Below are 17,452 nucleotides of genomic sequence, written 5' to 3' on the forward strand. Positions count from 1 at the left end.
AAGCCTTCTCGATTACATTCAGATTGCCTTCGCGTCAGATACACGCAGGGATACGCGCGCGCACGGCTGAGAGTTACGCAGTCTGCATATAACCAAAAATGCACGACCGTGCAATATAACATCTATTGAATATCATGTGACCAACAATTCTCCAATCAAATGACAGGGATCCACGTAGGTGTTGTATAAACTATACTAATGTGCTTATAACCCCATCAGGATTTGGTTTTTTCTCTCTATAAGATGTACTTTTTAATCTTTAAAAATCTTTTTTTTTTAAATTCTCGCTCGCAAATGAATATTCGGACATCCCATCCAACTGCAAAATATAATGCTTAAGAAATATATTGTATCGGTGTACAACGAGGAACAAATATTAAAATCATCCCTGATAATGTAATAACAATGTAGGGGTATCTAACAATGTCTAACAACTTGTTTATTTTCGCTTTGAGATATCCCATTGTAGGTGCCTTTTTTTGTTGGTGCCCCCCCCCCCTCCCCCAACTTTGGAAGTCGCTAGGCCGCTCCTGCCAGCAACTCTGCACATTCAGATGTTTAGAATGTTACATTAATATCTGCCTCCTCTGAAACAGGGCGTACGTGATAAACTCTTGTACTTTCATACATCTATACTTTGTAAAATTTTGTTTGTAATTAATTTAAAGTACATACTTTGTATATTCTTGTTGAAAATGGAAATAATACCTTGTAATTTGAAACTTGCATACAGTGATTATGCATTATATTTAGTTCTTATTTAAATTGAACTATAATATTACAATTTAAATTGTCCCACATGTTTTCTCTTCATTGTTTAACAGGTCTTGGATATTGTATAGTAATGGTATGTTGTACCATGACATTGCACCGTGTGGCTAAGGAGAATTTCAACCTAATTTACAGCCTTGGTGCGACTGGCTTTGGTGCCGGAATGGTTCTGTTACCGCTCCTAGGTGAATTCCTACGTCAAGCTTACGATTGGAGAGGTGGACTGCTCATCATAAGCGCTCTGATGGCAAATTTTATCCCATGTGCTGTCGCAATTAAGTTGGAATCAGATGAGAGTAGCACACAGAGAGGTGGTTTTCAGATTATCCCAAGTACACTCCCAGAGTGTCCTGAGAAAGGAGAATGCAACAGCAGTACCAGCCATGACACAAAAGGTAAGTTCGACCGGAAATGTCCAGTAGACCGATAGCTCAGGGGACGAGACTCTCATGCGACCGACGGTATCGTGAACCTTAAACAACATATCAGTATACCGAGAACCGGGGCCGAGGAGACCAACATGTCGGTCTTGTGGCCTGCTGGTCTCGTGAGCATTTGACCATGATGTTGACAGCTTAACAGAAGATTTGCTGGACGAACATCAATGTACATTATCGATCTCGTAGGCTGTAGATCCTGTGTGCTGTAGCCGAGATTGACTAGTCTAAAGAGATGTCTTGTATAAAATGATAAATTGTCGACAATATTTTGTCCGACTTCAAAAGAAATTGTCTAATTGGTAAGTCGGATGCGCACTTCGAAAAAGAAATGGATAAGGACGAGGGTTTTGTCCACCCTTCGTACGACGACATTTTAGGATACCAAATACTTCTTCTGTTCTTTTCCATAAATACATTACCTACTCTTGTATTGATAACATGGCGTTTGTACCGAGAAGAGAATTTAAGATTATGAAGTAAGATTTTGTATTAAAAACGGTTAAAAGGTTCAAACTACATTATTTGACTTTCTTTTTTTTTTCTCCAATCGATTCTTCTTTAAAGGGGACAACGATGACAAGACTGGTGTTCTTTGTAGAATCAACAACAGCCTTCGCCAATCTGATTTCTACGCGGACCCTTGGTTCAACCTGGTATTTGTTTTACAATTCGCGTTTTACATGGTATATTGCAGTTGGCATTCCTTTCTTATACCCCATGCTCTGCAAAGGGGAATCTCTGTCCAGAACACCATTATCATGGCTTTCTCAGCAGCAATAGGAAATTCCATCAGCAGAGCTGCTGTAGGTGCCCTTACCAACAAGCTCTTCAATCCTGTCACTCTCTATCTCTTCGCTACAATCCCGAACATCGCCGCTCTGCTCTGTGATGTGTATTTGGTCAACTTTTACGCCATGTTGGTGACGTCATGTATCTCCGCAATGTCATTAGGAGGGAGATCGATGGTGGGAAACTTTGTTGTGAGGGATAGAGCGTCTCCCGAGAAATTTGATGTGGCGTATGCCGTCGACGAAGTCTCTATCGGGATGGGGATGTTTATTGGTGCCTACTTGGCTGGTAAGGAATCAGCGAAAACCTTTATGAAAATAAGCCATTCAAATATATTTCCTTAAGCAATCAAAACACACTGTCCTTTTAAAATCGTTTGAATTTAATATATTATAATAGATCGCACAACTTACTACATACCAGAAACTAATGAGTGATCGAATGACTGTAACTTAAAGGATTTAGTCATACGTACTATTCAAATCAACATGGTCTGTGAAATTTCTTCCATTGCTCTTTCAGGCATGACAGCGGATCACTTCTCATCCTATGACGCAACGATTAAACTATTAGCCATCATCGACGTCGTCGTTCTCCTCCTCATAGCGGTCGTGAGATACAGACCGAGAGCAATCCCCACCTGACCATGCAGTAATACAGATATCTTTTAGAGTTGGCTCTGAACGCGAGGCCGTTTAAAATTTTGCTCAATATTAAGTTAAAGGCAATAATATACCCTCATGTTTACAATGTTTAACTCTTATAATGCCACAGGGCTAATCCCCATTGTACCAAGCCCCAAATCACGGAGTGCCAAGTTTATATTGAGATAATCTGACTAACGCGATGGTTCTATGAATAGCGACTGCAAAACACGTAGCACAGTCCAATGAGCACGAACAATAACTGCTACTACGAAAGTGTGCACGCACGCACATGGCAGCGTAGCAATAGCTTGCTCGCACGTACAATGCACTATAACGATAGTGTGCATGCACCCTCATGGCAGGCTATGAGTTAAAGCTAAACTTTAGTACTGGTAATGCGATTGCATTGTGAAAGAAATGGTGTGGAAAGGATCAGAAACAGTTGATCATGTAGCATGTAAGTATTGGTGTGCACTGCAAGGTTCTGGAGTCATCAAAATCATAATAAATTTGACCGAGTCTTGGTAAAGTAACAAGCACTCACATAGAAAGCTATATATGGGACAACACACATGGTGTCGGGGCTAGTACTACCTTGATTTCCTTGTCTTTCTATGCTCATTATTCAGCCAGTATACATTTTCTTCCAAAATTGTTTGGCACATGTCATTTATTTGTAATCTTGAACATTCAGTGTAAGTTTCGTTTGATTCTGTGAGAATTATTATTTTTGTTTTACCAGTACTGGAGTTTATCTTTAAGGCTACATTTTGGCGCACTCTAGTTTGGCTCTGACCCATGTGGGGAAACCGTTATGTTTCTCTCTTCTTTTATTTAGTTCTTTTTTTTGTTTGTCGGTCTTGTGGAATTTTGGAACATTCTTCTATTCCATGTTTTCTAATGTAGTTCTTTGTTTTGTGGGTCATTGGGCTTTCGGTCTCGTGGGTTGCAGCTATTGGTAATTGATAGTCATCGAATTTACATGTGGTCAATCCTCACACTACATTAGCCCAGTAATCTATCAGACATAGATGGTCAGATGTATGGAATTCTTTACCTAATGATATTCGAAATATAAAATCAACAAACTCCTTTAAAAGAGCACTCAAATGTATTATCATTTCACAGATGTAAGATATTACTTACATTATATAATCTATATATAGTCAGTTCTAATTATATCGAACACATTTTTTTTTTATAAATAGGCTCAACAATTTACTTTTTTTTGTTGTTGTTGTAAATAATGTAAATAGTTCACTACAAAACTTTAGGAATTCTATTTGTCATATATCATATATTTGAAAGGTGTTGTAACGATTCAAGCTCTATTTGCCTATGTTTCATCACCTTTGTGTGTTCATTCTTCAAACTGTATATTAGTTGCAACTTGTCTTTGATATCAGCTCGTGGGATATTATACAAATCATGCATGTTTGCGAGTGCATTGGACTGAATATAGCACTACACGCATTAAGTCACAGTAGGATAATGAACGAGACTTGCCGAGTTCATTGTCCGTCTCACTGTGAATTAACCAAGTGCAGTGCATATGAGCTAAAAACAAATGTTATTTATTTGATCAGATTGGTCTACAATATGAGTATAAAGTCGAGAAATTTACTAAAAACCCGATCAAAAAGCCAAGACTCGTACAATCATAAAAGCCGTAATTTTCTTTATTGGAAAACGTCACATCATGCAATGACAATCACGGTTTATTCTCATGTCACCCACATTAGGGTTTTCTTATCATTTGCTCGGCCGTGAACAGTTCCTTGAAATAAAAGTAAGGTCATCCTGCATAACATAAGAGTACAGAGGCGAACTACCTGTGGAAGATTTGTTCAATATAAGGACAAATAACACAGAGAACAAAACACAAACATCAAACACAAAGGTGGGCTCGCGCAGCAAGCCCGAATAGCAACACACCCGACAAGCAACTGCATTGCGGCCAAAAAACAGCGAACAATAAATCCTGTCAAAACCCTCTGAAATACGAGTGCCATTATTTACATTATTTACATGGCAAAGTTGAGTTAATCGAAGAGTAAAGAAAGAGAGAGAGAGAGAGAGAAAGAGATAGAGAGAGAGAGAGAAAGAGAGAGAGAGAGAAAGAGATAGAGAGAGAGAGAGAAAGAGAAAAGAGAGAGAGAAAGAGATAGAGAGAGAGAGAGAGAGAGAGAGAAAGAGAGAGAGAAGAGAAAGAGAGAGAGAAAGAGAGAGAGAGAGAGAAAGAGAAACATGGTGCAGCATCCTAAGTTCAAGTGTTCAAGCAAATCGAACATGTTCACTTCTATTGTCACATGAAGACAAAAAAGTTCTACTTTCACTCATTAATATGAAGTGCACTGTTAAAAATGTTCATCTTCATTATTATGCCTGATTATGAAGGTGCTTTTGGGTCCGACCAATATTAGGACGATCATGAGCGTGAACTCTTGCTAAACTTGAATTATAAGGTAATCATGATTTGGGCAAAATACCATAGATGGGCAGGAAACTGCCCCCAAATATTGATCAGAAACAAAATTGCTATTCTTATGGACATTTCGCACCCAGTATCTTTTGATACGCTCTTTACATAATTGTTCTTACAAAGCAACTTATTAAATTGCCAAGATGAGAACATGAAACTCATCTGAATTAATCGAGGTCCTAAAAACACCAATTATATATACATAGTATTCTCCGTTACAATCAACGGACCACAAACAGTATTTAACGAGACAATATAGTCTGTACACAATCTTGATGATAGCCCTTGAAAACTGTTAGGGTTTTTTCATAACCTAAGCTGATTATATACACTGATTAGTTAATCGAAATTTTCCAACGAGCTACAACTATATACATTTTCTAGAAGGCGACCATAAACAGATCTACAATATTCATATTGACGGGACCTTCAAACAAAATCAAAATAAGGGCAATATTGATAACCTATGGAATTGCCTATAGCAAGTATATAAATCAGTCAGACGGAGAGAACACCGTCTCCATTGGTCATTGCTAATGGAGCAAAGGTGAAATATTTCAAAAAATGCACTTCTGGGAGCCTTCAAGGGGCAAACGCAACAGACGTCGCCTCGCAATGATTTTATGCAGTTCAACTAGGAAAAGACATTTCTTTATCAAGACATGAACTCCTAACGATCATGGAGAATAGAACTGGATGGGTAAAAATCTTGTTAAATCGCTCGACCTAGGAGTAAAGAAACCATACTCGGATTATGTGACCTTGTCACGTTCGCACATTTCAATAGGTGATGCATAACGTTGTCCTGGTTAGTGAATCTGGCTTTATAATACGTTAATTTTCTTGAAAGTCTTTGCAATTGTGTGTTTTAAGTGCATATGACAGGGAGACGGCGATCCGTTTATCTCCCCTGCCCCCCCCCCCCCCCTCAATGAAAGCAACCATCACAATTGGTATTGTTATGAAGCCAGTCTCTCCCTTATAAATCAACCACTTTCACCGGCCCAGAAACTTTACACAACATGGCGGGACGTCTTCTTCTCAGATGCAACAGAAGATTTGTTCTGGTTGTTAACACGGAGAGGTATCTTGTAGGCGAGTTGCGGGTTACGGATCAAAGTGTATGCCACAAGCCAGCGGTTGCGGGCGATCCTCCTCTTCCTACTTGGTGATGGTGCCGCTGAATCTGAGGGGAAAGTATGTGAAAAATCCATTTTGAAGAAAATCAAGTTATTTAACGATATGTTATGTAAAACGCAACTCGTATAATGTCTGGAAAAAAAATTCGATTAAAGGATAAATACATGCTAATTGCGCTCAGCTAATCAAATAATGATGTTGCTCTTGATTAATGTTGTTATTGTCTTTTTGGTAGATATTGGTGTTGTAATGGGTTTTTTTCTTCAAAATAAATTATTGAATTGTTAATTTATCTACTTTTTAATCTATCCATTCATTCATTTATCAATTCATTCATTTATTCATTTTCTTGTCTTCTTTCATTCTTTTTCTTATATTTATTAATTCATTTATTGTTTACCTCCCATTTCAGTGGTACACTCGTCTTCGGGTTTGTACATCTTTTCATTGTTTGACCGACATAGCAGCTGACAGAACGTAACGAGCACAGGATGTGTCATGCTAACCTCAAGCGTGAGATATCCACGATAAGCCATGTAGCCTAGGAAATCGGGGAGACCAAATGGAAAATAATATAATTATTACATTAAAGGGGTAGTCCATCCTGATATTAAGTTGGTTTAAATAGAAGCAGATAAATGAGAGAAACAGGTAAGTGATGGTTTGAGCAAGAACAGATTAAAAACTACAAATTCTTTTTAATTTAAGGTGCTATCAAAAAAGCACAATGCCAACTCTGTGCCCTGTACTAAAATATATATATATATATATATATATTTTCCCTTAACAAAATTACATTCAAACATTCACCCTGAATAAAATCATTGCAAATATTTTTTTTTTATACATCCCCTGTATGAAACAAATATTATTCAGTCATCAATAACTAAGAAAATGAAAGGTTATGACATTTTCTGTACAGAGCCAATTGGAGAGGACCTCGCAAGATACTTCACAGTGTTGCTAATTTGTGCTTTATAAAAATACATTAAAATATAAATATATATATATATATATATATATATATATATATATTTCTTTAATGTGTAATTAATCAAACACAAATTGGCAGCGCTGTGCCGTACCTTTCGAGGTCCTCCCAATTCGATCTGTACAGAAATATCAGAAAATAGCGCTACATATTTGACTGCCAGGTATGACAACGGTTATAATGTTGGAGCGCCACAGCGTGACGGACATGTGCGCTATTGTAAGAAGCCACTATTCTTTTTATTATTACGAGAGTGATGACGATTATTGTTATTATTTTCATCATCAAAACGACCACGGATAATCATCCTACCACGATCGAAGCGTTCGAGCCCGCGGATGAAGAGACACTGGTCAACTCGGCCAATGATTACGAGCCCGACCAAAGCCGCCTTCAAGATCCGAAAGATGCATCCCGCTATTCCCAGGGGAACGGACAGGAAGATGAAGAAGAAATTGATGATGTGAAACAAGTGCCTGTAAACGTATGAGCAAAACAGAATGGGATACAACAAAATATGTGACACGACTGTAACTTCTTTCGAAAATAAAGCAATTTTAATAGCATTGTGCGTCACCTATTGAAATGTGCAGTCATGACAAAAAGGTATTACGTAATTCGAATACAGTTCCTATCGAACGTATACAATAAGATTTGGGAATTGTCCTTTATTAGTTGATTTTTCGATAATAGTTGCGACTGTATTATATTGCATAATTTCATTTTACAACTGGATTTCAGTTAAACGTTAGTAAAGAGTGATATATTGGTAGATAAATAGCCGTTCTTCTTGATCTATGTAAATAAACAATCACGTAACTCACTAATAAGTTTGCTAAATTGATTGCAGTCGGAATATTAGGTTAACAATTTAACCCAAACGCTGGAATCTATGGACTAAACTACTTTTAAATCCTCCGAGTAATTATTGTTAATATAATCTCTCAATATTTCAAATGTTTTACACTATCTGAATGACAAGACTGTTAAATCTATTAAAAATATTCTTAATTTAGAAAAAAAAATATAAACCAATTAAATAAAGAATCAAGTCACTTTCTTGGAAATGAAACGTAAACATGTATAATATTTATTAATGTATGTCTAACCATTCACTTACAGGTTTTTTAGTTCAAGTGCGCCATCTTCGTTCGCTTGGAGAAGACAGTAACGAGCAATTATTCGAAGAGCGATGTAGAGAAATACAATTATCACAATGTGTAGCCTGGTCACAGGAATAAAATATAAAAACCATCAGTGGCATAACTAACGGGTCATGGGGGCACTGTCACCTCCAACCCCCCCCCCCCCCACACACACAAACACCGTCGAACGGGGAGAGAGAGAGAAAGAGAGAGAAAGGGAGAGAGACAGTGAGAGAAGAAGAATAAATACAATGTAGGACGGTATGCATTGTCAACCAATCTATTTAGATCTCTTTTTAAATATTTGCAATATTCTTTTTTTCATCACCTATAATCACAAAATAATCCTCTAAATATATTCAAGTTATATCAATTCAAATAATAAGAGTAAGATTGGGAATCCCCACTCAGAAAAATGAAGGTTTTTGTTTTTGTTTATACGGTTGACGGTTACAATGAATGATGTATATACATTTTTATGAAGGTAGTGACTAAAATGTCAGGCCAAGATATAAAACATAAACTTAAAAATGATACGAGTAGATACCAGTCTTCTCTCATCAGCTTCCCAAATGAGGCGTAACGAAGGAGAAACTCGAGTACGATGAATAATGCCCAGACCATAACTTGTAGAATAATGAATCCTGATGAAAAAAATTCAAGAGTGAAAAGTAAAGAGAATTAGAAGATCATATAAACTTGTGAAAAAATACCTTCCCTGTAAAGCTCGTGATACATTTATAGAGGTAACAGAAGCCGATGAGGGGATCGGGGTGGGGGCAGTTGAGGAGGGGTGGGGGAATGGAGTATATATATGGAGGATATATGTATTCAAATTCTTCACATTTATTGACAACATGAAATTTAGAAGAAAGCTCATGCGCCCTCTACAGAAGGAAAATGAGGTGGGTGTTGTTGTTGTTGTTTGGTGCCGGCGAGTCATCCCCGACTCCTGGTGACCTCATGGACAAACCCTCCTCAAGCTACTCTGTCCTGTGCAAGTATGCACCCCTATCTTGATGACATGTTGTTGTTGTTAGGGGTCATCCAGTCGTTCCCGACTCCGGGGACCTTATGGACAAACCCTCCTCAAGCTACTATGTGCTGTGCAAGTATGCACCCCTGTCTTGATGACATGCTGTTGTTGTTAGGGGTCATCCAGTCGTTCCCGACTCAGGGGACCCCATGGACAAACCCTCGTCAAGCTACTCTGTCCTGTGCAAGTATGCATCCCTATCTTGATGACATGTTGTTATTGTTGGGGGTCATCCAGTCGTTCCCGACTACTGGTGACCTCATGGGCAAACCCTCTCCAAGCTACTCTGTCCTGCGCAAGTATGCATTCCTGTCTTGATGACATGTTTGGGGGTCATCCAGTCGTTCCCGACTCCTGGTGACCCCATGGACAAACCCTCTCCAAGCTTCTCTGTCCTGTGCAAGTATGCACCCTGTTGTTGTTAGGGGTCATCCAGTCGTTCCGGACTCCTGGTGACCCCATGGACTGATTTGTATTATCTGTAAACAATTGTTGTACATGGTGAATAAATAAAACAAACAAACATATTCTTAATTCCTGCAAAGTTCTACAGAATAAAGGGAATTATGAAAGTTGTTTTTTAGGCTCAAGGGGACGTTGAATCCTGCTATCGCCCCGCGGCGTGCCGAGGGGTGATGGCAGGATGTATGGTACTCGACAGCCTACAAAAACAAATATGCCTCGAATATCAAAGCAGTCTTCATATCTTTTATAGGCCTATACCGAATTCAAAATCTACAAAGAATTATTACCTTATCCTTTTCTTAAGTAAAGAATGGTTAAAACATCACATAAATCTATGACACTGTCTGTAAATCTACGCTGGAAAGTTGCCTGAATGTTACAATCATTCGGGAATCGCACACACACTGCATTGTATTTTGAATCCGCGCTCGCACATAGAAATTTGTACACGTAAATAAATGGGGATCTCATCAAAATTGTTTATGTGGCCCGTTCACCGGGGAATGCGGGCATCTTTTAAAAGACTATTGACCGGTAGGCAGGCATGCGGGCATCTTTATAATTATTTCAAATGAGTCTAATTTCGTTCTCTCTGTTTTGCTTTTCTTTTTACTGTCCAGCATTGACTTTCATACAGCACCACGGGGAAGACTATCCATTCTCATCTATGTTGTTTTGCTTACATATTTGTCTTTTATTATCTTACAACATGACTTTTGTTAAAACAAGTACTTACCAGAGATGAGAAAGGCGATGGTGTATCCACTAAACTTCAAAGCCGAGAGCTGAAAAAAAAAATTGTGAGACGTATATTTGTACATGTCCCACGTCCGAAATGGCTGATTACCTCGTAAAAGGAAATTGTCGTGAAGCTTTAATACGGATAAGATATTTGTTATGTAATACATAATACTGTAGGCCTATGGCGTGAGGATTTGGAAAAATCGAAAGGAAAAAAAACTTACCCAATTCAGAAAAAAATAATATATGGGACTATAGACAGTTATGGCATGACAATTTCTTAATAGTTATTTCTCGTTATAAGTGCATGTGCAGAGCAATCGATTGTGTAAGCCATACCATGCTAGATATTCCTCAAAAAAAGTGATATTAAGAACGAAAGAGGAAGCTCACAAACTATTTTTCATTTTACGACAACTGAACCTTAACCTCTGCTTACAATATTATATTCTTTAAAAGTTACTAGACAACTCACCACAACTTTAGGGGGTTTTTGCTGTATGTTGGTCAAGGGGAAATTGCCTTTCCAGAGACCACGTGTGTTGTTCCTACAACATGCATATTGAAGGTAGGGAGATATTTAATTGCACTTAATTAAACGTTGTATGCCATCGTGGCTTATGATTTACAAAGTTTCATTTTAAAGATACTAAATGGTTACAGAAGAAGAAGGAACAAAGGACTGAATTGATGAACTTGAAAGAATATAACATTTGACTGCTCCCAGAAAATATGAATAATCAGTTCCTACAATTTGTTTGACTTCACTTAAAGGTACTATGTCCCTTTTGCAGCCAACCTCAAATTCTGTAGAACTTTGCAGGAAGTATGAATATGTCATGTATGTCCTAGCTGTGAAATTTAAACGTTAGCAGTGTCCTCATATTCAAATTATGCAAGGAAATCCGTTTACTTGCTAGACTTCACTGTCAGACACTATTGAGTGACTGACTGGCTTTTTTTTCTTCTTTGGTAATAACATACATGAAAAGAGTTGTAAAGGGTACATGAGCATTTGTCTACATCAATAACCTACTTCTTGTGATGGCCAAGATTAAACTGATTGAATCTTTGCTCAGCATAAAACGTATGACCATTCGGTACAATTGTCTGAAAATCAAAACTATTACTTTTGGGCTCTATAGCCGTAAAGTCGATTTGACAACTAATAGTCGTTATTTTCCCAATTGAAGACATTTTCAAGCCCCACCTTTTTTAGGGAAGTTCTAAATTAGTATTATCTTTTAAATGCAGTTGGAATTTAGCTTTTTCATTTTTTTGGCCTGCAAATGGGACATAGTACCTTTAAAGCAACTTTTTGTCAAGCTCATATTTCCATGTAAACTACATCACCTATGCTCCTTAAAATGCGTTAATGACATCATACTAGTGGCGAATAGTCATCATCGTTACCGTCATCATCTTCATCTTCATCATCATCATCATCATAATCACCACCACCATCATCAGTATTGTCGTCATCATCATTATCATCATCCTCATCATCTTCCTCATCATCATCCTCATCGTCGTCATAATCATCATCATTATCGTCGTCACCCTTATCATTATTACACCATGACAGTTTTATATGTTACCTGTAGTTACGCAGAGTGAAGAAACTGTTCGTGACAGCGATGACAAATGCCACAATACAGGAGGCATAAAAGGTGGCTGAAAAGTTAACAGCTGTAGAAAAACATTATTTCCATTGGCATTGCTTGAAATATAGGTTTGGCATATATCATGTGTTCCTTCCTTTAGTCACATTATGTACCAAAGTAGATATACCAAACACGAATTATGTAAAGATAAGCTATGGTTCCTACATCGGTTATATCTATACAATGATAGAACATGACATGATTAAGCTTTTAAATTTGCTAATGATATCAATTACCTAAATTTTCCGTTAAAGCAGTGTCTAATACTCACCATGTAAAATCGGCGGTTTTTCATATCGTTTTAAAAGGTGCCGCATAGCCGCGATGTAATAAGCACAGATCTGTATAATTATGATATAAACATGTACGAATTGAGTTTGATTCCCTCCGTGTCCCATTACAATTATAAACATTAAGTATGCTAATTGTCAGAATCGGTAATCCCTCTTGAATTAAACCATTAAAGGCTGTCACTTAATATGTTCAAATTTTGCATTGTTTATGATCAACAGTAATTTCTTTAAACAGAAGGACTGTTTCTATTAAAGAAGGCTTTTACGATACGGCTGTCAACTGATAAGAAATGAAATCATCTGTCAACACAAAAGGTAAAGTATGACAGAAAGAATGCAATTAATCCAAATCATTATTATCATTGTAAATAGTGATCTGTCAAGCTTATGACATTTTTTTCTACAAGAAAAGTCTCTCCAAATGCTACGATATTGATCACTACTTGATCCTGTTTCAAATATATTTTCATATTGAGTCAAAAATTGCAAATAATTATGAATATTTTTTTCTTCAAAAACCCTGATATCCAATTCTTTTCCTTTCCAATGAAGCACAATCTTTGTTTGTGACGATCCCTTTTACCTGTGTATGATAGTATGTAACCATGTTAGAAATTCATTTTTTTTTGCGATGATATGTACATCATACTGAATATAAATAAACTACCAATCAATCAATTCAATCAATTTTCTTTCTTTGCCTTTTTTTTTTGGGGGGGGGGGTACCTACCTGATACATGCAGGCAACAGCGAGACCAACTGTGCAAACGATACGAGTAGAATACTTGAATCCTGAAATATAAATAGAAGGGGATGGAAATGAGTGAGGACACCTCATTAGTAAGTACATAAATAATTATAGATATACATAAGTTGTTGCAATAAAAGCGTTGCCGCTTCTCACCTGAACTTTGGAAGTCAATCGAATTTCAGTTTTAATATCAATTTCAAATTAAATCTCGATTTATGTTACTCATAAAAACAGGGGAAAGATATCAATGATATTATAAGAAATATATTTATTTTACATAAATGTGTGTGTGCGGGTGTGTGTGAATGCGAGTATGTAAGTGTAAACGAACAGTTAGATTCATGAATATATCATTTTTTAAACATATCAGCAGACAATATTTTCCTTTTAAAAATAACAAATAACAAAACTTCAACAGTGAGCCTACAACATTTATAAGTACGCCATGTCAATATAACATAACTCATTCAGCAATTAACTTATGACTTTAGATCAAAATCAAAAAAAAATTTTAAAAGGAAGAAGAAGAAGAAAAAGAAAGTTTACCTGGTATGTTTGGATAAAATCTTCTGAAAAGGGTTGTTACTGCTCCGCCTGACTGGTTCCTACTGGAATTTGAACGAATAAATAAACACAAAATACATAACCATAACTATTTATTAGACACCCATCATTTTTGTGTTGTTTTTTGTGTGTGTGTTTATTGGAAATTTGTATTATTACAATTATTACCACAAGCTGTCTCAGTGTTGAAAAGGACAAGTACTGCTTGAAGAAAAGTGCACAAGAACACACAACTTTAGGTACCGAGGGACATTTTTTTTAAATTCAAGACATGTATAGTTTGGTCGGTCGCTCGATCGACCGATAGAGAGAAAGAGAGAGAGAAAGAGAAAAGAACAAACCTGAAAGCATCCAAAACCCATTTGTTATACATTTAGACACTACGAAACACAAAAACATATGGACGAAATGTCTTTACATTTTGCCGAGAATTAGACTTGTAGACCTACTGTTAATAAGCACACTTGAAATTGATCTTGCGAGGCAATAATTTTAGCACCATCCGGGTAAATTTCCGGTTGTGCATGAATTCGCGTATTGCCAAGTGAGACACAGTTCTTAGCATACATTTTTAAAGGCAATGCAAATCGTGTGCTCAAAATAATAACAGGTACCTTTCAGTCAAAAGTTTGATAGCTTTTTAATCAAATAAAACTTCAAACGTTTGCCAAGTTCTTACCTTGCCCACGCGGTGGCGGGCAACAACAGATACCGAACTCGAACGCAGTAGTGGGTTTCCTCAAACTGCATTTCACGCTGGATGTTGAATGGAAAATTAAAAAGAAGCATCAATATGGATATCAAAAGCACATATTTCACGCGAATAAACTTCGTGTACTGTACATCTATATGTGTATGTTCAATGTTGATTGTATTTCTAGCACAGCTCAGTGATTAATATCGTCTCGTTTGTCACCATAAAACCGTCTGTCCATTTCAACTTGTTGCATGTGTTACTTGCCTCTGTGTGTGCAAATGGGACGTTTGAATACACGTCAGAGAACGAGCGATGATCATCTGAAAGTTTGGTTACTAATAAAGAAATATATAATTGAGTGGAGGTGTATGCCCCCCCCCCCTCTTTCCATGAGGACCCAGTATAGTATCATGTCATCTTCGAATTTTTGCTGCCTCTTTGTTTAATAAGTCCTAGACCTGTACACCCTGATTGGCTGGTTGGTTGTTTTCTTCGTATTTTGTTGCTCAGAATAGTCAGGGCTGGCTTTGAGTCACATTCTGTATGTATTTCAAAAAAATAATTTCGTAATGATAAAAATGATAATAATAATAATGATGAAAATGATATTGATGATGATGATGATGATAACAATGATATTAAAAAAATTACAAAAAACAATAATAATAATAGTAGTAGAAATATTTACATCTGTATTGTATTTAAGCGTTGCTCGTGCTACTTTCCTATTTCGTAATAGGAAATGGGCCTTTCACACATGACATGTCACTAGTCACTTTTGATATGCCATCAGATAACAAATAATGTCTACATATTTTATTCCACTCTGGGACTCACGACCAATCTTTACATGCGTATTTACATATAGCTTAATGTAAATTACTGCAATATATTTTTTGTAATTAAGTTCTTCATTATATATCATTGCATTGGGAAGAACATCTTCTTTTAAACAGATATTAGACCTTATATTTCCTTAAAGCCCCACTGTACTACGTATATCTACTTGCTCCCTTTATATAGAAAACAATGCCTAATCGTTGACCATTGGTCCCCCATGATCCTCTTTTTCGAATGTTAATTGAGAGCTGAGTTGATGAGATAGCCACCTGTCAGTGACCTCCCTGGGTGCACATGTGTAATCCGTCTTAGCCAAACTAGTACAGACGGCCTTTAAAGAAAAATCTAAAATCATTGAAACAATTCAGATAGAATTGCGAGTTCATTGAGATAATCATTGAGAATCGTTCAAAGTATACACATAATAGCAATACACGTTCCCATGGTTACCTGATAGGTAGTAAGAAATCGTCTGCACATGCGCACTGTCCTTCTGATGAAGTAAATTTCGAGCCCAATAAGAGATAAGACAACGGGTAAGTCTACAGCTCCTTGTATATCGCCTACTTCCGTCTAAAAAAGAGAAAAGAATCTTATAATCCCACTCAACCATCTTGACCAAGTCCAAGACCATGGCCCCGTTTCATAAAACTTGTTATTAATAATAAATTACAGTTACAGTTACTACTTTAGGCTACTAAAATCATGCGTTGAGAGCGAATTTGTGATAGAAATTTAGCATTTGTTATTCAAACAGGCCCAGATTCTGGCCGATTTTATAATATTTTACCTTCTGAGTGCATGCACGCGCGCGCTCGCCGCACGAATTCACATACCACAAAATAAAACAGATTCTCAGTGTGTATCCGTGCGTATAATTCCATGAGTGGGCGCGCACGTTGCCAAGAAAATTGAGAATAGTCCCGGAGGGGCCAATCGTAAGTCCTCCAATCAATCGCAAGTTTTCAGTCTCCCATCTCTTATGCACATAGTTGCGATTGATATCAACTCTTTATAATACGGGGCCCTGGAGTATACTAATCAAACCCGACACTTGGTCTAAGATCACGTTCAACTGAGGGAAAAGTTAGACCTCAGATCGACCATCTTGTCTTTTTTGGTTAATCATTTTAAGTGTGATTTTGGACAAAATCTAAAACCCAGCGACGACCGGGGTTGGTCTTTTAAGTATAATACTGGCAATTTGGTTTAAATGAAGGTGGCCACATTTAAAGTAGATGAGGGTAAAGTTCTCTCTCCCCTCTAGTAAAAACAAAATTGTCGTCTACAAAAGTATCAATAAAAACAATTACATTTATATACCTCACTTTAGAAATCCAGCCATCTGGTTGGTCGAAATTGGAGTCGTGATATTAGCCATTCCCGTAAAGAAACGTAAAATGCCAATAACGGTTAATAGTCCAAGAGTGAGATCCCTCATAACTCCGGTTACCATGAAAATAGTAAAATTTTGCTGGGATACCCATTTGTTTACGTGTTGAAATTGTCTTTGTGCGAGCGCAGACACCATACAGTGCTTTTTGTCTGCGATTCCCAAATGATTGAAAATTTCAGTCATTTTTCAAGTTAAGATAACAGACAGCGTCTCAGATTTTCCATGATGTTTTGACCAATCTTTACTCAATAAAAGGATTAGATACGAATTCTTGGTAGATTTTTGATTCAATTCGGCATATAAAAGACATATCGACTGCTTTAATATTCGAGGCCTGGCTGCTGTATATGATTTCGGGAACTAGCAGATCCTGCCATGGCCCCTCGGTGCCGCCCACCAGGCCGGCGCGCCTCGAGGTCATCGCAGGATCTGCGCGCGTTCCCTTGAGCATATAAAACAGCCAGGCCTCTCAAAGCAGTCGATATCTCTATAATATTACACTACACAATGATAAATAAATTGATAAATCAAATAGAAGCTCTATTTATCCACTTCATTTTAATTAGATGCATTCTTATTCGAAAAATAGAAATCTGTTTT

The 17,452-nt window shown here is 37.2% G+C and overlaps 1 protein-coding gene across 1 annotated transcript; it reads right to left on the reverse strand.

Annotated features, from left to right (window-relative positions):
* Positions 1-6,061: 6,061 nt before the first annotated feature.
* On the reverse strand, positions 6,062-16,024 carry LOC100893838 (stimulated by retinoic acid gene 6 protein-like). Its single transcript, XM_030976997.1, has 12 exons — positions 15,907-16,024; positions 14,599-14,675; positions 13,902-13,963; positions 13,331-13,396; positions 12,246-12,336; positions 11,123-11,195; positions 10,643-10,691; positions 8,953-9,049; positions 8,381-8,485; positions 7,573-7,736; positions 6,670-6,810; positions 6,062-6,315 (listed from the first exon to the last, which is right to left on the reverse strand). The coding sequence occupies exons 1-12, from the start codon at positions 15,934-15,936 to the stop codon at positions 6,143-6,145; spliced, it is 1,128 nt and encodes a 375-aa protein (XP_030832857.1). The 5' UTR covers positions 15,937-16,024; the 3' UTR covers positions 6,062-6,142.
* Positions 16,025-17,452: the final 1,428 nt, after the last annotated feature.

This window comes from Strongylocentrotus purpuratus, unplaced genomic scaffold (genome assembly GCF_000002235.5).
Source record: "Strongylocentrotus purpuratus isolate Spur 01 unplaced genomic scaffold, Spur_5.0 spur5_scaffold_9, whole genome shotgun sequence".
Lineage (NCBI taxonomy): Eukaryota > Metazoa > Echinodermata > Echinoidea > Camarodonta > Strongylocentrotidae > Strongylocentrotus > Strongylocentrotus purpuratus.